Raw genomic sequence first — 25722 nt, 5'->3', positions numbered from 1 at the left:
TGTCCCTTGCACTAGGGGACATATCGGTGAAAATATTACTGCACAGAATATCTGAGACTTTCCTCCCTATGTTTTCCTCTAGGACTTTTATGGTGTTACGACTTATATTTAAGTCTTTTATCCACCTTGAATTTATTTTTGTGTATGGTGGAAGTTGGTGATTGAGTTTCAATTTTGCATGTAGCTGTCCAGCTCTCCCAACACCATTTGTCGAAGAGGCTATTTTTAATCCATTTTCTGCTTCTGCCCCCCTTGTCAAATATTAATTGACTGTAGAGACTTGAGTTTATTTCTGGGCTCTCTGTTCTGTTCCATTGGTCTATGTGTCTGTCCTTATGCCTGTACCAGCCTGTTTTGATTACAATGGCCTTGTAATACAGTTTGGTATCATGTATTGTGATCCCTCCTACTTTGATCTTCTTTCTCAAAATTGCTTTCTCACAGCTATCCAGGGTTGTTTATGGTTCCATATAAATTTTTGAAATGTTTGCTCTATATCTGTGAAAATTGTCATGGGTACTTTAATAGGGATTGTGTTAAATCTATAAGTTGTTTTGGGACATTTTGATGATTGTAATTCTTCCAATCCATGAACATGGCAGATGCTTCCATTTGCTTGTGTCTTCCTTAATTTCTTTCTTCAGTGTTCTGTAGTTTTCCAAGTACAGGTCTTTTACCTCCTTTGTTAAATTTATTCCTAGGTATTTTAATTTTCATGTTGCTATATCATATGGGATTTTTTCCCCAATTTCTGTTTCTGATATTTCATTGTTTATGTGCAAAAATGTCTTTGATTTCTGAATGTTGACTTTGTATCCCATTATTTTGCCAAATTCACTTATCAGGTCAAGCAGTTTTTTCATAGAGTCTATAGGATTTTCCATGTACACTATCAGGTCATGTGGAAGCACTGACACTTTTGCTTCCTCCTTTCCAATTTGGATGCCTTTTATTTATTTTTCTTGTCTATTGTCATGCCTAGAAATTCCAATACTATGTTGAATAGGAGTGGTGAAAGCAGGCATCCTTGTCTTGTTCCTGATCTTAGTGGGAAGACTTTTAGTTTTTGCCCATTGAGTCCGATGTTGGCTGTAGATCTCTCATATGTGGCCTTTATTACATTGATTAATGCTCCCTTTATTCCCATTTTGCTGAGTATTTTGATCATAAATTGGTACTGTACCTAATCAAATGCTTTTTCTGCATCTATTGATATGATCATGTGATTTTTGTCTTTGCTTTTGTTTATGTAATCTATTACATTTATTGATATGCTAATATTGTATCATCCTTGTATCCCTGAGCATGAATCCCACTTGATCATGGTGTGTGATCTTTTTAATGTATTGCTGGGTACAGTTTCCCAATATTTTGTTGAGGATTTTAGTGTCTATATTCTCAAGCAATATTGACCCGAAGTGTTCTTTCTTTGCTGGGTCTTTATCTGGTTTTGGGATTAGGACGATGCTGGCTTCATAAGAAGAATTTTGGAATCTTTCATCTTCTTGGACTTTTTGGAATAATCTGTGAAGGATAGGGGTTAGCTCTTCCTTAAGTGCTTTGTAAAATTCTCCTGAGAAACTGTCCAGTCCAGGGCTTTTGGGTGTCAGGAGTTTTTTTTTTTTTTTATTGCTGCTCGATTTTGTCAGCTATTATTGATCTGTTCAGGCTTTCTGCTTCTACTTCATTCAGTTTTGGAAGATGATTTTTTTCTAAAACTTTCTCCATTTCCCCTAGTTTTCACATTTCTTGGCATACAGTTCTTTGTAGTAATTTCTTACACTCCTTTGTATTTCTACGGTATCAGTTGTAGTCTCTCCTCTTTCATTTCCGATTGTGTTTATTTCTGTCCTCTCCCTTTTTTTCTTGATGAATCTGGTTAAAGTCTGGTTGATTTTGTTATCTTTTCAAAGAACCAGCTCCTGGATTTATTGATCCTTAGAATTGTGCCTTTAGTCTCTTTGTCATTTAATTCTGCTCTGATCTTGGTTATTTCCTTCATTCTACTTGCTCTGGGCTGTCTTTGTTGTTGTTCTTCGAGTTCTTGTAGGCATGGGGTTAGGTTGTTTGTTTGAAATGTTTCTATCACTTTTGCGTAGGCCTGTATCACTATGAACCATCTCTCAGGACTGCCTTTGCGGTCTCCCAGAAGTTTTGGATTGTAGTGAGTTCATTTTCATTTGTTTCCAGAAACATTTTGATTTCTTCCTTGACCTCAATCTTGACCCATTCATTGTTGAATAGCATGCTATTCAATAATGAGTTTGAATGTTTTTGAGGTTTTTCCTTGAGGTTGATTTCTAGTTTCAGTCCCTTGTGATCAGAGAAAATGCTTGAGAGAATTTCAGTTTCCTTAAATTTGTTGAGGCTTGTTGTGTGTCCTATCATGTGGTCTATCTTTGAAAATGTTCCCTGTGCATTTGGAAAAAATGTGTATTTTGCTTGTTTGGAATGAAAGGCTCTATATATATCTATTAAATCTATTTGATGTAGGACATTGTTCAATGCCGCAATATCTTTGTTGATATTTTCTTTGGAAGACCTATCCCTTTTTGACAGTGGGGTGTTAAAATCCCCTACTATAATTGTGTTGCTGTCAATATCTTTCTTGAAGTCTTCCAAGATTTCCCTTATATATTTGTGTGCTCCTATGTTGGGTGCATATATATTTACAATGTTTATGTCTTCTTGATGGTTTTGACATCTGTTTTGTCCAATATGAGTATGGCTACTCTGGCTTTTTTTTTTCCTGTCCATTTGGTTGGAATATATTTTTTTCCAGCCCTTCACTTTCACTCTCTATAGGTCTTTTGTTCTGAGGTGGGTCTCTTGTAGGCAGCATATGTGTGGGCCATGATTTCTTATCCATTGAGCTATTCTATGTCTTTTGACTGGAGCATTTAATCCATTTACATTTAAGGTTATTATTGATAGGTACTTATTCATTGCCATTTTCTGTCATAATATGTGGTCTATCTTTGAACCCGTTCCATGTGCATTTGAATAGAATATATATTTTGCCTCTTTGGAGTGAAATGCGCTGTAAATATCAATTAATACCATTTGATCTAGAGTGTCATTCATGCCACAATATCCTTGTCGATCCTTGCTTTGGAAATCTACAAATTGTTGACTGTGGGGAGGTAAAATCCCCTAATATGACCATGTTGCTATTGTGATCTTTTCCTTAAAGTCCTCCAAGATTTTCCTTATATATTTAGTTGCTCCTATGTTGGGTGCATATATGTTTACCAGAGTTATATCCTTTTGTTGGACTACTCCCTTAGGTATTATGTAGTGACCTTTTTTGTCTCTTGTTATGGCCTATGTTTTAAAGTCTATTTTGTCTGGTAGAAGTATTGCCACCCCAGGTTTTTGTTTTCATGTCTGTTTGCTTGGAATATTTTTTTCCATCCCTTTACTTTTAGCCTGTGTAGATCTGTTGTACTGAGGTGAGTCTCTTGTAGACAGCATATATATGGGTTGTATTTTTTTATCCATTAAGCTATCTTATGTCTTTTGATTGGATCATTTAATCAATTTGCATTTAAGGTTTATTTTTGATAAGTACTTGTTCATTGCCTTTTTTTCCCTTTGTATCTATCTTCCTCTCCCTCCCCTCACCCTCTCTCTCCTTCTTCGTCTTCTCAAAGCAGTCCATTTAGCATCTCTGCAATGGTGACTTGGTGAAGAAGTATTCTTTTAGCCTTCTTTTGTCTGGGAAGCTCCTTATTTTTCCTTCGATTTTGAATGAAAGCCTTGATGTTTAGAGTAGCCTTAGTTGCAGGCCTTTGCTCTTCATTACTTGGAATATTTTATTCAGTTCCCTTCTAGATTTTAGTTTTCTGTTGAGGAATCAGCTTATACCCTTATTGAAGCTCCCTTGTTTGTTACTAGCTATTTCTCCTTTGCTGCCTTTAAGATTCTCCTTTGTCTTTAAATAAACCATTTTAATTATGATGTGTCTTGGAGTGGGCCTCTTTGATTCATCTTGACTGGGACTATCTGTGCTTCTTGGACTTGTGTGACTTTTTCCCTCACCAAGTTAAGGAAGTTTTTTGTCATTACTTTTTCAAACAGGTTTTCTATTCTTTGCTCCTTTTCTTCTCCTTCTGGTATCCCTATAATGCAAATATTATTAGGCTTCATCTTGTCCTGTAGCTCCCTTAGACTATCTTTGTTCTTTTTCAGTATTTTTTTCATTTTGTTGTTCTGTCTGGGTGTTTTTTTCTACCTTGTTTTCCAGCTCACTGATTTGATCCCTGCTGCTTCTACCCTGCTTTTAATTTCTTCTAGTGTATTCTTCATTTCAGATATTGTATTCTCCATTTCCCCTTAGCTCCTATTCATGGTTTCTTTGTCCTTTTTAATGCTGCTGTAGTTCCCACTAAGTTCCTTGTAGTTCCTACTGAGCAGCTACTCAGTCTTCATGTCTTCCTACTCCCTGTCTTCATGGGCTGGACTTCTGTGGTAGCATACCTATGGGACTCAGTGGTGCAGTGTGCTTAATCTCCTGAGCTGGATGGTCTTGGGATGCCCTAAATGCCATTTGTGTAGTCTGTCTTGTAGTAATTGGGTTTTGGTTGTTGTCGGGTCATTCTTTGGTGTGTTCTTCCCTCCTGCTGGCCAAGAGTCGCACCATCCACCACATCTCATATGCTGTTGTACAGGTGCTCACAGAACAAAACAAAAAAATGCAGGAAACAAAACCCACACCTGTAAAAATAACCCCTAACCACAACCACACTGTCAACAACAAATGAGCAAATATTAATAAAATTGGAAAGAGATGTAGACTATTACATGAAATGAAAAATGAATATGAGATGACTAATGTAAATAAAAATAATTTTTAGAGAGTAGATGGAAGAGAAACCACGAAAAGAAAGAAAATTTACATCATAAATAAAAAAAGGGAGGGAAGAAGGAAAAAGGAGTAAGGAAAGGGAAGAGTTTAATACGAGGTTAAAAAACTAAAAAAAATAGTGAAAAAATAGGGACAAAATTGAAGAAAAACATCCACCACAACAATATCAATGACAAATGAGCAAAGATTAATAAAAGTGGAAAGGGAATAAGAAAGAAAAAAGATGTTAAGATGTAAATGAAACAAAAGTGATTTTGAGAGCATAGAGGGAGGAGAAATGATGAGTGAGGAATGAAGGCCAGCCTAAGAGAGGAAAAAAAATTTTTTTAATGAAAAAGGGAAAGGCAGGAGGAAGGTAAAATGGAGTAGGAGAGGGGAACAGTAAAATTTGAGATTTAAAATACAAAAATAGTGAGCCTCTTGGAATAAAATTAAAGAAGTGCAACAACCACCACCATATCAACAACCAATAAGCAAAAGTTTATAAAGATGGGAGGAGAATAAAGATATTGTAAGAAAGTGAAAAATAATGTGAGATGACTAATGACAAGAAAAATGGTTTTGAGAGGCTGGAGGGAGGAGAATAGCAAGAGTGCAGAATAGAAACAAGGTGTAGAAAGGGAAAAAATGAATTTTAAAACAAAAATAAAAGGAAGAGGGTAAATGGAGTAAGAGAAGGGTGGAGTAAAATATGAGATTTGAAATAAACTAAAGCAAGAAACAGTGGAATAATAGGAAGAAACTTGAAGAAAAGACAAAATGTTTACAAAGCTATGCAGGAGAAAAAATTAGACAAATAATAAAGAAAACCTCAGTGCAATTTGTCTCAGCAGAATCTAACATTTGCCACATCCTTCTCTTCTGGATCTGCCCCTGGTAATGTGAGATGGTTCTAGTCTAGCCCTAGGCAGTTTGCTTGAGTCTACAAGCAATTCACAGTCTGTGGTGTCTCCTGCAGGCTTGGCTGGTCCCCAGTGTTCTTCTCTGCCTGCTTTCCATCAGCACGAGGCCCAAGAGAGGTGTATTTAATGTCCAAGAACACTGCCAGTACCACCTCCACTTGCCTTCAGATGGGGCCTGTGGTGTGATCTGGAGGGTGGAATCCCTGAGTCACCCTCAGGAGGTGCTGTTCAGTCTTCAGGGAAGATAGTGGGAATGTTTCCCAGCCCACGCCCCCACCCCTCATTCACACATCTTGGTCTGTCCCAGATTATTTCCAATAATGTATAGTTTCTAATGAATTAGCTGTCCATTTCCTGTGAGAGGCCAATCTGTGAAAAGGGGCAGCTCTTTCTTGCCTGGTGTTGATGGCAGCTCTGTACAAGAGCCAAGGCTGGGCAGGGCCCTAAACACCCCTTGTTGCACCTGTGTCTAATCTCACTGCTCTGCTGGTTTCAGTGGATCAGGGCCCAAGGAACCAACGTGGCTTGTAGTATCTGACAAAAGTTCAGAAAGGGTGCTTTTAGAGCTTCTCCTTCTTTCCCCTGCAGAGATGCACCAACAGGGTCATCCTGAGCCTGGCCTCACTGATCTGCAAAGTCTGCAATCCTGCAGGTAGTGGTTGGGCACACCTGCCTATTAGGGAACTTGCATGGCTAAATGACCTAAATCTCAGGCATTCAGCCCCTGGCCATCTAGTCCCCAGCCTGCTGCTATCTCAAGAGACTCAGGCCCAAACTCCCACTCTATGTAGCCCCCTGCTTGTCAGCTGTGCTGGACCAGGTCCCATAATACCTTTGCAGTGTCATTTTCTGTTCTTCCCTTGAAGCTGGACTCAGTGAGACTGAACTGCTGTTTCACTCTGGTTTCTTTGTTGGCAGAGTAGCTGTGTGCATGCATGCGTACATGAGTAGGGGACCCATACCCAGGGTCATATCAGCTCCCCTTTTAAGAGCATGTGTATGTGGCACTCACACAGCAGCACCAAGCCCTGGGTCAGTTCTCTGCACTCTCCACCTCCCCAAAAAGCATAGTCTCTCTCAGTCAGAGTTGTCCACAGCCTGCCAGTGCCTCCAACAGCTTTAGTACGTAAAGTTTCTCTCTGGAACTCTCCCGGTTGGGGCTGCAGCTATGTACATGCTGCTCACTGTGTGTGTGTAGCCGAAGTCTCCCACACTTTGTAAGTCATTCCAAGTCTCTCCCGATTAGGGTTAGTGGTTTTCTGTATAGCACCAGGGGCCCCACTCTGGGAGGGGGAGGGAGCCACTAAGCTGCATTTTCTCTCTGATCTCTCCTCTGCTGCAGGCATCTCACACAGGGCTTTTGCTGCTCAATTTATAAAATGTCTTACTGGGCAATTCAAAGCATTCTCTGTACTAGGCTTCAAAATTCTTGTCAGCTGAGATTCCATTGATTGATCAGGTCACTTGTGGGAAGATCAGCCGAAAATCTGTGCTGGGGACACAAGCAAGTGGGCTCAGCTTCCACCTACTTGGCCACCATTTTACCCTCCGGAATGTCCTTGTGTTTCAGAAGCATTTTATTTTATTTTATTTTTTACCATTTTTTATTGTTATTCAATTACAGTTGTCTGCATTTTCTCCCCATCCTTCCAACCCACCCCAGCCAAACCCACCTCCATCCCCTGTCTCCACCCTTCCCCGTGATTTTGTCCATGTGTCCTTTATAGTAGTTCCTGTATACCCCTCTCCCCACTATCCCCTCCCCACTCCCCTCTGGCTATTGTTAGATTGTTCTTAACTTCAATGTCTCTGGTTATATTTTGTTTGCTCTTTTCTTTTGCTGATTATGTTCCAGTTAAAGGTGAGATCATAGGCATTTTAGTTGTGATTTTTTTTGCTTCCTACTTCAGTTATAGATCAATACTAAAGTAATAAAATGCAAATACACATTTGATATTCATAATAGTTATTAGGACTCCTTAGTTTTCTAAGAAGAAAAATTTATCTGTAATAATACTGATTTTTTTATTGTTTTGGTTTTGTGCTTGTGTGTGTTTTGACCCAAGACTTAAGTAGAATTCTGGCACCAGACATAGTTAACATAGACAACTGTCTGTTACTAAACATATCATGAGTTTCTATTTTCTTCGTCCTTCACTGCAGTAATTCAACCATTGTACCAGAAAAGGTATGACAAGGACTCTTAATGTTGTCAAGAACTTCATCCTCAATGGTCTGCTTCCAAAGGAGAAAGTGGCTTCATAACCTTATGTGACCTTGAAGGCCTTGAAATGTCAGATTCTGGAAATGAAGCATGTGGCAGAAGGTAGGCTCTGGAGTGTGGGAGCTGCCTACAGTGGGCAGGGCCTCTACTGTGGGAGGGACCTAGTAGCTAATCCGTCCACCTGCCACCACCTTCTTGCTCCTGTTCCTCTCCTCACTCCCCCTCACCCTGGCCTCCCAGCCCTAGAGACAGTGGAGGTGCGCTACCCACCACAACATCCTTGCTGTGGAGAGGCCCACTTGCCTTGCAATGCTCTTTCTCTGGCTGATCCTCTCAGGTCTGGGCCAACTGACATCTGCAGGCCATTGTAAGTGGGGGAACTGGTGCCATAGGAGGGCCATTGGGGGTGGGGAGGGCAGAGTCCCTGGGCGTGGTGAGTATTGCCCTCCTTGCTCCAGAACCCAGACCAGGATGGGGATCTCCCAGGTTACTGTCACAGCCCGCCGAGTTTCACGGTCCAGGGGCCCCCAGAGGTCAGAGAGCTCAGAGCTGAACTGGGACAGTTATCCCTCACATACTTAACTCTGCACTGGCAGGAGAGAGTGCCCTGCTTCTGGAGCGGTGGGGACAGAGAGAGCCTGGATGGGGTCCAGGTCCAGCACTTCTTCACCTAGGTGGGGTAGAGGTCAGCGAATCCCAAGTGTCCTTTCATATGGAGAGGAGCCTCTTCCAGGAATCACAGAAAGTGTGTGTGTGTGTGTGTGTGTGTGTGTGTGTGTGTGTTAGGAATGCTCACCCATGTTTTCCTTACTGCAGACTCTGAAATGTCACATCTGCAAATTACAGTGCCACAGAAGCTTGGGACCAACACCAATGATGGCGATGCTTCAGAACTACTTCCAATTAAGAAATTATTTTATGGATATTCTTAACTGGACTACATGACCCAAATCAAGTCATAGATATCCATTTTTTAAGTATGTTTGTGTTCAATTTACTTTGTTAAAGAGTCATTTTGTCTGTATCACAGCAGGTGTTTTGATATTGATTTTCCATGTAATATGCAATATAAGCTATTTTGGATATTCTAAAAATTACACATTCGGGGAGGAAAATGACCACTGACTCCTTAGCTGTAAAATATTGGTAAAATACTCATTCTTATATAAATGAGATCATACTAATACCATACATTTGGTGCGTGTGGTAGCTCTGGTAGCTGTGCCCACTTAAGGCCCACAGCACTGATTAGCAAATACTGAATTATTCTTCCCAGGGAGCACACATGTATATCTCATATAGATTATCATCTAAATCCAAAAAGCAGTTTATCCTGGGAAACTCTATTTTCTCTACTTTGCAAAAGAGCAAAGCAGGTTCACAACTGTCCAGAGACTTTCCCGGGGGCTACCCACTAACAGGTGCCAGAGTTGGTACTCAAACATCCTCCATCTATTCCCAGAACCTGAGTCAGCCTGGTTTTTGAAGCTTTGAAATGAAGCATTGACTTCTCTAAGTTATGAACATCCTAGATGTCATCTTCTTCCACTATCAGGCTGTTTTGCTTACACTGAAAATCTGTTGTTTGGTGTAGCCACCATCATTATCTTAGCTAGATCTTATGGGTATCTTGCTGTTGCTTCGACATCAGCACTTGCTGCTTCACCTTGTACTTTTACATTATGGAGATGGCTTCTTTCCTTAAACCTCATGAACCAACCTGTGCTAGCTTCAGATGTTTCTCTGCACTTCCCTCACCTCTCTGAACCTTCATAGATTTGAAGAGACTTCTTAATAAGGCATTATTCTGGGGGCATTAAGATGGAGGCAGGCTGAAAGAGAGAGAGAGACCACAAGAAGAAGCCACACAGTCTGAAAGGGCGTAGGATGGGGTCCTGGTCTGTCATGAGGTTTGGCATGTAGAGAAAATAGTCCACTACAAGGTCTGGTGTAGGAGGGGAGACCCACTGGCCAACCTGTCTAAAGAAGTTGGCAGATTAGCTGATGGAGGTGTACAGGGACTTGCCTAACCAAGCACGGGTCATGGCAGATGCCTGAAGCTGAAATGTGACCGAGAATGCTGAGCTGCTCTTGCTTCTCTGAAGGACATATGGAAAAACCACTCTCTTGGGTCATGTGCTTCCATGGACTACACCATGATCCAGTGCAACATGGCACATGTTTTCTTGAACTATTACATGGAGGCTGAGAACATCATACCCCAGATCCTGAAGGACAGAGCTCCTAAGAGAGGACGGTGACTTTGCAACCCACAAGTGCACATTCCAGAGAGAAATGAGACCTGTGTGCACAGCCAGCCTAAGAACAGATAAACGGATGGGGGGGCTCTGGGCGTGGTTTTGGCTTATAAACTTTTGGGGAGCAAGGGAACTGCTAGGTTTCATGGGAGAACAGGGATCTGAGCAGGAGTGCTCTTAGCCCCCCTGAGGTGGGCACCCTGTAAATGAAAACCCATTTTCTTCAACAGTAATCCTTGGGTCATGTATCAAGGGACCACGTGGCTGAGCCTGTTTGCTCAGTTACAGAAGTGCATCTATCTCAGTACGAGCAACATAGGGAGAGGGGACATTAAAGCAAGAAAATATTCTCTGGGAACAGATCACCGTCAAGTGAAGAAGAGCAGCAAGTCCAAGACCCCCCAAAGGGCAAACATACATCCTAGATCTCAAATTACATGAGGCTACAGAAGTATTGCCTGAAGAAAGAACAGTTTTCTATGACCACAAACTCAGTTTGAGCAATTTCCTAAAGATAGAATAGACAATAGCAACTCTCTGGGGGCTAGATACTGGCCTGACCTAGGAACACTTCCAAATCAAAAGCCTGACATGCACAGGGAGGGGAATCACCAGCTATGGAGAAGTGTGTACCCTGGTGTCCTCTCCTGAGATGGAAGCAGTTAGCCTGGCCACAGGCATCTGAGTTTGGGCAACTGAGGGTGTGCACAGTGGAAAATGGAAAGTTTTCACCTTGAGCTGGAACAGCCTCCTGGGTTCAAAAGAGGCTAAAGTGCTTATTTTCTACTAAAGGACCAAGCAGGCTGAAGATAAACAGACAAGTCTACACACCTTCGTTCACAGGATTTATTTTGGTTTGTGAAATTGAAAGCTTGAGCCATGACAAAAGGAGAGAAAAGCAGATTTTTTTCACTCTTCCATCAGGCCAGTTAATGGTGTTTCTTGGTAATATCCTTTCTCCAATTTATGGCTTTTTTGACATTATTGTTTAGTCACTGTTGTAAAAGAAATATGGAAAATACAAATGTAAACTTTAATGAAAACTGTCTAATTTTACTATGGAAGTACAAGTGTAGCATTTAATTGGTATAATAAGATACTGGTTATACTGCCACAATCTATGCTGGTGCTCCACAAAATTTGAAAACTGATTTCTTTTTCCTGAATCCTTTGTGATAGCCAGAATAAAAGGAAATATTATAAATTGGTATTTATAAGTGTCTCATTTACAGTGTGCCTCACATGAATAAAAAAAAATCACCAACAAGGAATCAGAGAGGAAAATAACAAACATATGTAAATAAAAAAAATGGGACTACATCAAATTGAAAAGTTTCTGCATGACTAAAGAAAACATCAGGAAAATGAAAAGGGAACCAAACATAAGAGAAAATATATTTGCCAGTGGTACTTTGGACAAGAGTTTGATCTTCAAAACACATAAAGAACTCACAGAACTCCACAACAGGAAGACAAAAATCCAATTAAAAAATGGGCAAAGGACCCAAACAGACACTTCTCCAAGGAAGACATACAGAGGGCCCAGAGACATATGAAAGGATGCATCACTCACCATCAGATAAATGCAAATTAAAACCACAATGAGATACCACCTCACACCAGTCAGAGTGGCCAACATAAACAAATCCACAAACAAATGTTGGAGAGGATGCGGAGAAAAGGGAACCCTAGTGCACTGTTGGTGGGAATGCAGACGGTGAGGCCACTGTGTAAAACAGTATGGAATTTCCTCAGAAAACTAAAAATGGAACTGCCATTTGCCCCAGCAATTCCATTACTGGGATTATACCCTAAGAACCCTGAAACACCAATCCAAAAGAACCTATGCACCCTAATGTTCATAGCAGCACAATTTACAATAGCCAAGTACTGGAAGCAACCTAAGTGCCCATCAGTAAATGAGTGGATCCAAAAATTATGGTACATTTGCACAATGGAATTCTACACAGCAGAGAGAAAGAAGGAGCTTATACCCTTTGCAACAGCATGGATGGAACTGGAGAGCATTGTGCTAAGTGAAATAAGCCAGGCAGTGAGGGACAAATACCATATGATCTCACCTTTAACTGGAACATAATCAACAAAAGAAAAAAGCAAACAAAATATAACCAGAGACATTGAAATTAAGAACATAGTAACAAGAGCCAGAGGGGAGTGGGGAGGGGATAGTGGGGAGAGGGGTCTATAGGAGCTACTATAAATGACACATGGACAAAATCAAGGGGGAGGGTAGACATGGGGGAGGGTGGTGGGACTGGCTGGGGTGGGGTGGAGGGATGGGGAGAAAATGCAGACAATTGTAACTGAATAAAAGAAAAAGGAATAAGGAAGGAAGGAAGGAAGGAAGGAAGGAAGGAAGGAAGGAAGGAAGGAAGGAAGGAAGGAAGGAAGGAACGAAGAAAGGAAGAAAGGAAGAAAGAAAGTTTATTGCTTATGGCCTGACTGCCTGATCCACTATTTCAAATTCTAGAGGCAATATCTTAATGTAACCATAAGTACTGGTGGCAGGAGAAGGCTATGAAAAAAATGTAAAACAAAGCAAGATATTGAATTTGTGACTTAAGTTAGAAGAAATCAGAGAAATAGCAAGATAACTACATTGTTCTAGGAAAAAATGACTGAAGGAGGGAGGCGGTGAAGAGTTTGGGTAAAGATAACTAACCATGAGTATGAGACTATTATTGAAGGACATGAGAGGAAGATAACAAATGCCAAAATCCTCACTTATGATGTGGATTCTAATAGAGTAGTCAGAGAAGCAGTGGAGATTGTTCTAGTATGAAATAAGACTAATTTACAGTCAGGAAGTTGTGTGTTCTCTGGCAGCAGATAAGGAAACAAGTCCACTGACTTAATTTTGACTCAATGTCAGAGATGGGGGAATGGCAACTAAGTTATTGGATGAACTCTGACCTCAATCCTGGTTGAATTTTTGCATTTTTCCATTTAGTCCGAATGATAGGTCTAATATGTCAAATATCATGATTTCTTTACATGTATGAGTTAAAAATTTGAAAAATATATACAGATGCCTACTTTATTCCATCTTATACTAAATCATCATCTTTCTGCTTTGGAGGGACAGTACACTTAGCATTTCTCTTGGCATCTAATATGTCTTCAATAAATGTAAATTTTATTTTCCATCCCTAGCTACATTTCACTCTACCTGTGTCAAAACTGTGGGGTTACTTGGAGTTTAAACCCTAGATCTGATTGTCTTAAACACCAACCCTCAAATTTACTAAACTTATAAACTCATGGAGAATTACTTAAATTCTTACATATGTTCTCTCATTTATAGACTAAGAATAACAATAACTGTGGAATCTTAGTGAGGAAGAAATGTAAATGTTTGGAAACCATATAAGTCTATCAATTAGAACCTTAAATGAGTAAGCAAGATGTATGATAACTCACAACTATTATAAGAATGCATTTAAACCTCTTCAAAGTCACTACTGTTTTATAAAGGTTGATAAGTCTCTAATACGGGTTAACATTAAGTATCTCTAAAGAGTACCAAACAAAATTTGAATTCGGTTTTTTTAGTATGATATTGAAAAATAGGAGTGATGATGATAAAACATGGAAATAATAGGTCTCTTATACTGAGGTTAAAGATTTTTTTTAAGTATATTTCAGGGTTCCGGCCAAGATGCAGGCATAGGGAGACACGCTGTGCCTACTTGCAACCAAAAGAAGGACAACAACAATATAAAAACCAAACACAACCAGAACCGACAGAAAATCGAACTGTATGGAAGTCCGACTACCAAGGAGATAAAAAAGAAACATTCACCCAGACCAGAAGGAGGGGCAGAGACAGACAGCTAGGACAGAGGGGACTCGTGGCAAGGTGGTGGCTGAGGGACCCAGCGAGGTGTAGTATTGTGGAACAGGGCAGGCCAGGCTGCAGCTGGCAGAACGCACAAGGTGGTGGCTGGCAGACCCTACTGCCCCACATTCGCGCATAGACAAACCAGGAGGAATGGTGGGGGAGTGAAGCAGACCCCACAACCCAGGGCTCTAGCACGAGGAAATAAAGCCTGAAACCTCTGATTGAAAACACCCGGGGGAGGAGGTTTGAGGCAGCAGCAGGAGAAACTCCCAGCCTCACAGGAGAGTTCATTGAGAGGCCCACAGGTGCCTAGAGCATGCACAAGCCCACCCACTTAGAAATCAGCACCACAGGGGCACAATTTGATTGTGGGTAGCGGAGTGATTGACAGAGAGTGGAGCAAGCCTCCTTGCTCCTTATTGGACCACTCCCCCACATACAGCATCACAGTGCAGCTACCAGCGTTGCCCCACCCTGGTGGACACCTAAGGCTCCACCCCTCTATGTAACTGTTGCACCAAGACAAAAAAAAAAAAACATGACCCAAATGAAAGAACAGATCAAAGCTCCAGAAAAAATACAACTAAGCAACGAAGAGATAGCCAACCTATCAGATGCACAGTTCAAAACACTGGTAATCAGGAAGCTCACACAATTGGTTGAATTTGGTCACAAATTAGATGAAAAAATGAAGCCTATGCTAAGAGAAACAAAGAAAAATGCACAGGGAACCAATAGTAATGGGAAGGAAACTGGGAATCAAATCAATGGTGTGGACCAGAAGGAAGAGAGAAACATCCAACCAGAAAAGAATGAAGAAACAAGAATTCAAAAAAATGAAGAGAGGCTTGGGAACCTCCAGGACATCTTGAAACATTCCAACATCCGAATTATAGGGGTGCCAGAAGGAGAAGAGGAAGAACAAAAAATTGAAAACTTATTTGAACAAATAATGAAGGACCACTTCCCCAGTCTGGCAAAGGAAATAGACTTCCAGGAAGTTCAGGAAGCTCAGAGAGTCCCAAAAAGCTGGACCCGAGGAGGAACACACCAAGGCACATCATCATTACATTAGCCAAGATTACACAGAAGGAGAGAATCTTAGAAGGAGCAAGAGAAAAGGACACAGTTACCTACAAAGGAGTTCCCATAAGACTGTCAGCTGATTTCTCCAAAGAGACCTTACAGACAAGAAGGGGCTGGCAAGAAGTGTTGCAAGTCATGAAAGGCAAGCACCTACAACCAAGATTACTATATCCAGCAAAGCTATCATTTAGAATGGAAGGGCAGATAAAGTGCTTCCCAGATAAGGTCAAGTTCAAGGAGTTCATCATCACCAAGCCCTTAATATATGAAATGTTAAAGGGACTTATCTAAGAAAAAGAAGATAAAAAATGTGAACAGTAAAAATGACAGCAAACTCAGTTATTAACAACCACACGTAAAACAAAAACAAAAGCAAGCTAAGCAAACAACTAGAACAGGAACAGAACCACAGAAATGGAGATCACATGGAGGGTTATCAACAGGGGAGTGGGAAGGGGAGAGAGGGGGGAAAGGTACAGAGAATAAGTAGCATAAATGGTAGGTAGAAAATAGACAGGGGGAGGGTAGGAATAATATAGGAAATGTAGAAGCCAGAGAACTTATATGTATGACCCATGGACATGAACTATAGGGGGAGAATGTGGGAGGGAGGGGGTGTGCAGGATGGAGTGGAGTGTAGGGGGGGAAATGGGACAACTGTAATACCATAATCAATAAAGTATATTTAAATAAATAAATATATTTCGGAAACGATATTTTGTCAATAGTTTAATCCCTTCGATTTACCTTTAACTCTGTGTATGACTTGCTGTCACTACTGCTTTCATCTGATACGGATCTGTATCAAAGAAATAACATTAGTTTTAGGTTTGGGAAACATTGTAATCTTAAGCAAAATCAAGAAAACTAATAAAGCTGTACCTGTACTCATTACTCAAATAATATATATCAAGATCCACTTTGCTTCCTATATTCCACTCAGTGATCCTATATTGAATATTTGGTCCCTCTACTAAGTATATTAATCATACATAAATTTCAAACTAAAAACCAATTTATTATTTTTCTCCTATCTTCTCTACAAGGAAAACCAGATGTATATTAATATATCTATGATAATGCTCCTGCAAAGTTGAAAAGGTAGTTTACATGAAAATAGTCAAATTCTTAAATTATCATCTGTACAGTTATGATATTTCTATCAAAAACTATGTAAGTAACTGTTTCACTTTCATTAATGAGTTCCCAGTGAAGCTTCTATGTCTGTCAGCTACATTTAGTTACATTTGGTGGCAACAATTTAGCTTCACATTTTCGTGGGCCTATATGCACATGAAGGATACCTAGCTGCTTGAAATCTAGAAAAAAAATCATATACGAAGACTCAATATTTTTATACACTAACCCAATCCATCTGAGAATTCCTACTTGTAATATACAGAATTACGTTTGGATTCTTCCCATAATGCATTTTAATATAAATATAAGAAATAACAAGTTTACTTACCCTTCACTTGTTTCGTCTCTTACCCAAGATTTTTTCTGATTCCGTTTAAGAGCAATGAAGGCAATTAAAATAAGGAAAGATAGAAAAATGCAAAAACTGATCAAGAAGCCATTGTTTTGAGGAGTAGCACGTGTCCTTCTTTTTGGCAAGTTTCCAAGTTTTACTGAAAACATGAGAGTACCTTTCATTATTTTTTCAAAAATGACATTCGAAGTATATTAGAATTTTGATTTATAAAAATATGGGCTTCAGATAGTATGATCATCGAATGAATAAAATTAAATTTGTGTTTCCAATATTCTGTGACTATGCCACAAAGTGTATTATTTATTTCTGTCACTCAATATATATCAATATCATTGTCATACTTTATTTTAAATCATTTTATGTGTAATCTTTATGTGCTATATTCTAATGTATTTTATCATATTCCCATCTGTTAATTGCTGCTTACAACAGATTAAATTGATATTACTATCTAATAAGTTCTTCCATTTAAAATATAGAGCAAACAAAAGAACTGTTTCAAAAAATTATTTAATGAAAAATTATTGACATATTGGAAGGTTAATTGTAAAGCACCATTGATGATAGCAAAATAGGTTAAGTTTCCAATTATCTTTATAAAGTGACATTGTCCTAATTTTGATTATATTAATTAGAATAATATATATTCTTCCATGTGTTTGAAGATAGTACAGAAAAATTTAAAAATCTATGGAAGCTTGGTCTAATTAAATGAAAGAAATAATCCAGACAACCAAAATACAAAAAACTAAATTAAGCAATCAGAATTACCACCAACATAACTCTTGTCTGGTGAGGAAGTGCATGGTGTGGGTGGGGCTGGTTGCATTAGGCACCAGAATGTGCAGGCAGGGTTGACACAATGGTAAACTGAGACTCAGAACTCACTGTGGACTACTGCGGTTGCTGCGGTGGGAGAAACTCCCAGTCTCACATGAAGGTTCGTGGAAAGTGGGGCTACACTCAAGCAGGTAAGCTGCATTGTTCCCTCTCTGGCTGCTCCCCAAAAGGCGGCCCCGCGATGCAGCAAAAAGAGTTGTCCTTCCTGTGAATACCCTAAGGACCTGCCCCCTTACAACTTAACAGGTGCCCGGAGAGAAAGAAATATGGCTAAAATGAAAGAACAGAGCAAAACTTCAGACAGAGAGCTAAGTGATGAGGAGATAGCCAACCTGTCTGATGGAGAATTTAAAGCCCTGATAATCAGAATGCTCACAGGACTGACTGAGCTTGGTCAAAAAATGAAAGAACAAATGAAAGATACCCAAAATGAAATAAAGCAAAATACTCACAGAACCAACATTAACAGGAAGGAAACCAGGACTCAAATCAATGACTTGGAACAAAAAGAAGAAATAAACATCCAAACAGCACAGAATGCGGAAACAAGAATTCAAAATGAAGAGAGGCTTAGAAACATCTGGAACAACTTGAAACATTCCAACATCCAAATTATAGGGGTGCTAGAAGGAGAAGAAAAAAAGTAAGAAATTGAAAACTTATTTGAACAAATAATGAAGGAAAACTTCCCCAATCTGGTGAAGGAAATAGATTTCCCAGAAGTCCAGGAGGTCCAGAAAGTCCCAAAGAGGCTGGACCCAAAGAGGAACACAACAAGGCCATCATCATTAAGTTACCCAAGATTACACAGAAGGAGAGAATCTTACAAGCAGCAAGAGAAAAGAACACAGTTACCTACAAAGGAGTGCGCATAAGACTATCAGCTGATTACTCAAAAGAAACCTTGCAGGCAAGAAGGGGCTGGAAAGAACTATTCCAAGTCATGAAAGGCAAGGACCTACATCCAAGATTACTGTATCCAGCAAAGCTATCATTTAGAATGGAAGGGCAGATAATGTGCTTCTCAGATAAGGTCAAGTTAAAGGAGTTCATCATCACCAAGCCCTTATTATATGAAATGTTAAAGGGATTATCTAAGAAAAATAAGATCAAAAATATGAACAGTAAAATGACAACGAACTCACGACTATCAAAAAATGAACCTAAAAAGAAAGAAAGAAAAACAACAAACACAAAAACTCAGCAAACAACTAGAACAGGAACAGAATCAGAGAAATGGACATCACATGGAGGGTTATCAGTGGGGAGGATGGAGGGAAAATAGGGGGAGAAATGTACAGGGAAGAAGAAGCATAATTGGTAGGCATAACATAGACGGGAGAGGTCAAAAATGGTATAGCAAACAGAGAACTCAAAGAACAAATATGTACAACACATGGACATAAATTAAGGGGGTGGGGTAATGCTGGAGGGTTGGGGGGTGTAGGGCGGAGGGGGCATAAAGAGGGGAAAATTGGGACAGCATAAACAATAAAATATACTTAAGAAAGAGAACAAAAGGAGATACAATAGTTTGAGCAGTGCTGGAAAAAGAGCACCAATAAGATCCCAGTTTCCCTACATCATCAGTAATCACATGTTGCCTGTAAATTTTTTTATTAAAATCAACCTACAAACACTGAACTAGTATCTCATGTTGTTTTGATTAACATTCTCTTAAAATGTTGAGCACAATCTCATGGGCTTATGAGCTATTTTTATATTTGTGTGTCAGTGTATTTATTTAAACTGCTCATTTTTATTGGAAAGAAGGAAGTAAAGCAGTCACTGTTGCAGATTACATGATAGTGTACATAGAAAACACTATAGACTCCACCAAAACACTACTTGACCTAATAAATGAATTTGGCAAGACAGTGGGATACAAATTCAACATTCAGAAATCGAAGGCAGTTTTGTACACCAACAATGAAATATCAGAAACAGAAATTAGGAAATGGTCCCATTTAATACAGCAACAAGAAAAATTAAATACTTAGGAATAAACTTAACCAAGGAGGTAAATGTCTTGTACTCAGAAACTACATAACACTGAAGGAAGAAATTAAGGAAGACACAAATAAATGGGAGCACATGCCATGTTCGTGGATTGGGAGAATGAACATCATCAAAACGTCCACACTACCCAAAGCAATCTATGGATTCAAAGCAATCCCTACCAAAACACCAATGACACATTTCATAGATGTAGAACACATATATCAGAAATTTATGGAGAACCAAGATGGCGGCGTAGGTAGACACACTGAGCCTCCTCGCGCAACCAGAACTGACAGAAAATCGAAGGGCAGGGAAGTCCAACACCAAGTAGATAAAAAAGAAACATACATCCAGACTGGTAGGAGGGGCGGAGACGGGCAGCCGGGGCGGAGAGGACTCAGGTTGCCGTGGCGGGACCAAGACTGGAGGAGTGTGGGACGAACAGGGCAGGCAGTCTGACCAATAGCAGACCACGCGGCCCTACATTCACACACAGATAAACTGAGAGGGCTGGACTCTGAGTGGCGGAGAACGGGGCAGGCAGAGCAGACCCACATTCGTGCACAGATAAACCAGGACGAACAGCGGGGAGCAAAGCAGACCACGTAATCCAGGGGCTCAGCGCCGGGGAAATGAAGCCTCAAACCTCTGATTGAGAACAACCGTGGGGGTTGGAGTGACAGCAGGAGAAACTCCCAGCCTCACGGGAGAGGTCGTTGGAGAGACCCACAGGGGCCTAGGGCGTGCACAAGCCCACACACTTGGAAACCAGCACCAGAGGGGCCCAATTTGATTGTGGGTAGCGAAGGGGATGACTGAAATCCCGTGGAGAGTGGAGCAGGCGCCATTGCTCCTTCTCAGCCCCTCTCCCACTACAGCATCACAGCACAGCTACCAGCATTACTCTGCCCCAAGGAACACCTAAGGCTCCGCCCCGTCACGTAACAGACTCCCCAAGAAAAAAAAATGGCCCAAATGACAGAACACTTCAAAGCTCCAGAAATAATTCAACTAAGCAGCGAGCAGATAGCCAACCTATCGGATGCACAGTTCAAAATGCTGGTAATAAGGACGCTCACAGAATGGGTTGAATTTGTTCAAAAACTAGATGAAAAAATGAAGTCTATGCTAAGAGAAACAAAGGAAAATGTACAGGGAACCAATAGTGATGCGAAGGAAACTGGGACTCAAATCAACGGTGTGGACCAGAAGGAAGAAAGAAACATCCAACCAGAAAAGAATGAAGAAACAAGAATTCAGAAAAATGAGGAGAGGCTTAGGAACCTTCAGGACATCTTGAAACGTTCCAACATCCGAATTATAGGGGTGCCAGAAGGAGAAGAGGAAGAACAAAAAATTGAAAACTTATTTGAACAAATAATGAAGGACCACTTCCCCAGTCTGGCAAAGGAAATAGACTTCCAGGAAGTCCAGGAAGCTCAGAGAGTCCCAAAGAAGCTGGACCCAAGGAGGAACACACCAAGGCACATCATAATTACATTAGCCAAGATTACACAGAAGGAGAGAATCTTAGAACCAGAAGGAGAAAAGAACACAGTTACCAACAAAGGAGTTCCCATAAGACTGTCAGCTGATTTCTCCAAAGAGACCTTACACACAAGAAGGGGCTGGCAAGGAGTATTCCAAGTCATGAAAGGCAAAGACCTACACCCACGATTGCTCTATCCAGCAAAGCTATCATTTAGAATGGAAGGGAAGATAAAGTGCTTCTCAGATAAGGTCAAGTTAAAGAAGCTCATCATCACCAAGCCCTTATTATATGAAATGTTAAAGGGAGTTAGTTACCTAAGAAAAAGAAGATAAAAAATATGAACAGTAAAAATGACAGCAAACTCACAGTTATTAACAACCACTCCTAAAACAAAAACAAAAGCAAGCAAAGCAAAGAACTAGAACAGGAACAGAACCAGAGAAATGGACATCACATGGAGGGTTATCAATAGGGGAGAAAAAGGGGGAGAGTGGGGGGAAAGGTACAGAGAATAAGTAGCATAAATGATAGGTGGAAAATAGACAGGGGGAGGGAAAGAATAGTATAGGAAATGTAGAAGCCAAAGAACTTATATGTATGACCCATGGACATGAACTACAGGGGGGGAATGTGGGAGGGAGGGGGTGTGCAGGATGGAGTGGAGTGGGGAGGGGGGAAATGGGACAACTGTAATAGCATAATCAATAAATATATCCAAAAAAAGGGAAAAAAGAGTATGTAATACTAACTGGAAAACACTGAATCCAATAAATGTATAGTCTCTTAAAAAAAAAAAAAGTGGAGATGTAGAATATTTCTAGAAGTGGAAAGTCCTAATGGAGTGCACTGATCTAGATACTAACCTTCAGCCAAAATCCAAAACCCATCATCAACACTTCCTCCTGGGGATGACAGTGATTCTTCACAAGAAGGAGGGGCATATCCAACATCACACTGACAATTGCCTCTACTGTTACAAATCTTAAACCAAAACCAAATGGAAAATGAGAACATTATATATGCAATATAAAAATCAAATGCACTATTTGTCATTGTTAGTCAATGCACATTATTAAAGTATTAGAATTTAGTATGTTATAGGTAGTCTTTACGTTAATGCAGAATATAATTCTTAAAATAAAATTTGATAGAATACATGTCCATGCAATATCTCTTCAAATGTCACAGGGATTTCCTGTTGTCTCTTGTATTGTTAAATAATAGTAGATAACATTGTTGATACAATTGAAATACCTTATTCTAGAAAGGCATAGGAATTATGAGGCCAGAAATTATAAAACTGTGGGAGTTCAAATTTATTATGAGTTGTGCTAGATAAAAAAAGCTAGCTATGACAAGAGTCAACCTTTACAAAAAAAATGTGGGTGAGCAACTAAAGGAAGGACTTGCTAAAACAGACACAGATAGCAAAATATATTTTGGTGGAAAATAAGAAGCCTATAAAATAACTACATATGTTCCCTGGCTGGTGTGGCTCAGTGGGTTGGAGCATCATCCCATAACCAAAAGGTTGTGGGTTTGATTCCTAGTCAGGTCACATTCTTAGGTTGAGGGTTCAATCCCCAGTCAGAGCATAAATGGATATCAGCCAATCAAAATTTCTCTCTCACAGCAAGGTTTCTCTAGATCCCTTCCTCTCTCTCTATAAGAAATGACAAAAAAAATTCCTCCTGTGAGGTTGAAGAAATAATAATAATTTTAAAAAGTACTTAAAAATGTGATATGGTAGGTGAATTAAAAGAAGGATCAGAAGCAGAATAGAGAACCTAGAAATAGGTTCATGCAATAAGAAATTAAAAAAGAAGGAAAGAAACAGAAAGTAACTGTAAATAATAGAACATTTTAGTGATGTGGGAGAAAATTTTGAATCAAGACATAAAGACACATCACTCTTTTCCTGGATCACAATATAGTATATGAAGCATCAATATGGCAGAAGACACCAGCTACAAATTTAAAGCCAAAGGCATGCTTGAAAATCTTCCAAGTTTACAACATTTCCATAACCTCATAGATAATTTCACAATGGATGGACAAATAGAAGTGCAAATGGCAAATATTACCATACATACATATCGAAGAAGTGTATCATTAATTATTCAATCAATGCAAATTAAAAATGGATTTAGCACATTAGAAGAGATTAAAAAACTGACAAACTAGTCAGGCCAGAGTTTGAAGAAATGCTCCTTTTCATGCATGATAAGTGGAAGTAAAATCTGGTATATTGTTTCTTGACAACATAACATAACCAAATATTTTAAGGGTGCATACATTTGGTCCAACAGATTTAATAGCTAACAAATTAAGAAATCAGATAAATATGAAAAGATGAGTTCACAACAATGTCCATTGCACCACTATGTATAATAGGTAAGTAAAAATTAATATTATACCATAGTCCATTAGTGAATGACTTCAAATACTGTGTGGAACAGACATACAGGCTACAAACTGAAGCCACTGAACGGTGAAACAGATCAGAATAGACAAGAAAGTCTGTGCTCACAGAATAGTACACTATAAGTAATATAAGTAATTAAATATATTCTGCATATTCAAATACATGACAGTAAACATATACTCAATCATAATGTTTATATTTATGTAAAAGTGTATATGTATAATCTTTAATAAATCTATTCCCAAAATTTCACAATCTTGATCTAATGTTATAACAATTTGTATTGCATTTTATACAAAGTTTTTATATGGCATTTTGCACAAAGTTCAAAGCTCATAACTAATAGGGCCTATAATGATCCTGTTGAACACATAATTCATGTGCATGTGTAAAAATAATGGGAACTGCTTTCCTTATTTGACAGCAACTTTCCATAAGAAATTTCCACATTAAATAATTCTGACCCATGACACTGCAAAGGGTATAAGCTCCTTCTTTCTCTCTGCTGCATAGAATTCCATTGTGTAAATGTACCATAATTTTTTGATCCACTCATTGGCTGATGGGCACTTAGGTTGCTTCCGTACTTGGCTATTGTAAATTGTGCTGCTATGAACATTGGGGTGCATAGGTTCTTTTGGATTGGTGTTTCTTGGATGGAACTGGAGAGCATTATGCTAAGTTGAAATAAGCCAGGTGGTGAGGGACAAATACCATATGATCTCACCGTTAACTGGAACATAATCAACAAAAGAAAAAAGCAAACAAAATATAACCAGAGACATTGAAATTAAGAACATTGTAACAATAGCCAGAGGGGAGTGGGGAGGGGATAGTGGGGAGAGGGGTCTATAGGAGCTACTATAAAGGACACAAGGACAAAATCAAGGGGGAGGGTAGAGGCGGGGGAGGGAGGTGGGACTGGCTGGGGTGGGGTGGAGGGATGGGGAGAAAATGCCGATAATTGTAACTGAATAAAAGCAAATAAATAAATTTTAAGAAACGAATAAATAATTCTGACCCTTATTATCTTGGAAATGTTACTGAAGTGAATTCTTTTTAAAACTATACACAAAAATAGAGTAACCATTACATACGCCATGTCCAAGGCATTTCTCTGTTGAATTACAGGTTACTGGATTGTTGTATTCACTGGTGAGTTTGCAACTTGTTCCATGACAAAACTATAATTTTAAAAACAAGCAACAACAAAACACATGAAATATGAAGAGTGAGCAATTGTTCTTAGTACAAAACAGAGGTTCACACTTTGTAGGTACAGGGGGTTGGCAAAAGTAGGTTTACAGAAGTTTGTATGGAAAAAGACCTGCAGGTTGGGATTATTTACATGATTTACATTCTTGTAGTTTACTCTGTTTCCCTTACTCACAACTGTAAACTTACTTTTGCCTACCCCTGTGTATATAAAACAGATGAATCTGGATTTTATGACATCTATTCAATCAAGAAAACAACTTACATTACCAACTATGAAATACTGAAAAATCAGATACTATTTTTTCTTTGAGGGAGCAGACTGTGGCTTAATTGATACTAACTGGCATTAAAACAAAAACAGACAACCTGTACTGATCATTTGCTACGATGTATCTTACACTTTCTATACATTTTACAATATACTTGTATATTCATAATGACCCTGTGAAAGAGATGTTTTTATCCTTATGTATATTTCTTAAGAATTAACTTTATGCACCTAAAGCCACACAATGACTTATTAACCGGGCCCATATTCAGTGCAAGAGCTATTTTGCTCACAGAACCTAACAATCAACACTAAATTCTAGCATTTCTGTAATTTTTACATTTTTTCAAACTTTAGTAACAATACCTCCAATGTTTTACTTCAGCAATGTGACTTTGAGCAAGTTATTTATTCCCCCATTCCTCAGTTTATCCATCTTGGAATTTGAAATAGTAATCACACACACATGATTAAAAAGGATACATGTATTTTATAAGGATGAAATAACTTGTTACACATGAAGAAACAAAAGCAATGTTTGATGCAGACTAAGTGCTCACTAAATACAAGATTTACTTTATTTATTCGTTTAACCTAATTTTCTTTCTTATTAAATCATTTTGATTGCTATTCTATTACAATTGTCCCAATTTTCCCCCTTTGCCCTCCCCTGCCCATCTCACACTCAAGCCCCCTCCCACAGTCAATGGCCACACTGTTGTCCATTCATAAATGTTCCAAGTCTAGTCCCTTCCCCTTCTTTTCCCCATTAGTCCCCTTACCC

The 25722-nt window shown here is 39.3% G+C and overlaps 1 protein-coding gene across 1 annotated transcript in view; it reads right to left on the bottom strand.

The window, feature by feature from the left end:
• Window positions 1-15928: 15928 nt before the first annotated feature.
• LOC139440490 (A disintegrin and metallopeptidase domain 3-like) overlaps window positions 15929-25722 on the bottom strand; it is an 88324-nt gene continuing 78530 nt past the window's right edge. The window contains exons 17-21 of the mRNA XM_071220145.1: window positions 24550-24636; window positions 21898-22008; window positions 17658-17686; window positions 16668-16805; window positions 15929-15998 (exon numbers count right to left, since the gene is read on the bottom strand). Coding sequence (XP_071076246.1) covers window positions 15929-15998; window positions 16668-16805; window positions 17658-17686; window positions 21898-22008; window positions 24550-24636 — 435 coding nt within the window. The remainder of the gene's footprint in view (window positions 15999-16667; window positions 16806-17657; window positions 17687-21897; window positions 22009-24549; window positions 24637-25722) is intronic.

Source organism: Desmodus rotundus, chromosome 13 (genome assembly GCF_022682495.2).
Source record: "Desmodus rotundus isolate HL8 chromosome 13, HLdesRot8A.1, whole genome shotgun sequence".
In the NCBI taxonomy this organism is placed as follows: Eukaryota; Metazoa; Chordata; class Mammalia; order Chiroptera; family Phyllostomidae; genus Desmodus; species Desmodus rotundus.
The sequence above is the reverse complement of the archived record's forward strand: the minus strand, read 5'-3'. Positions and strand labels throughout refer to the sequence as shown.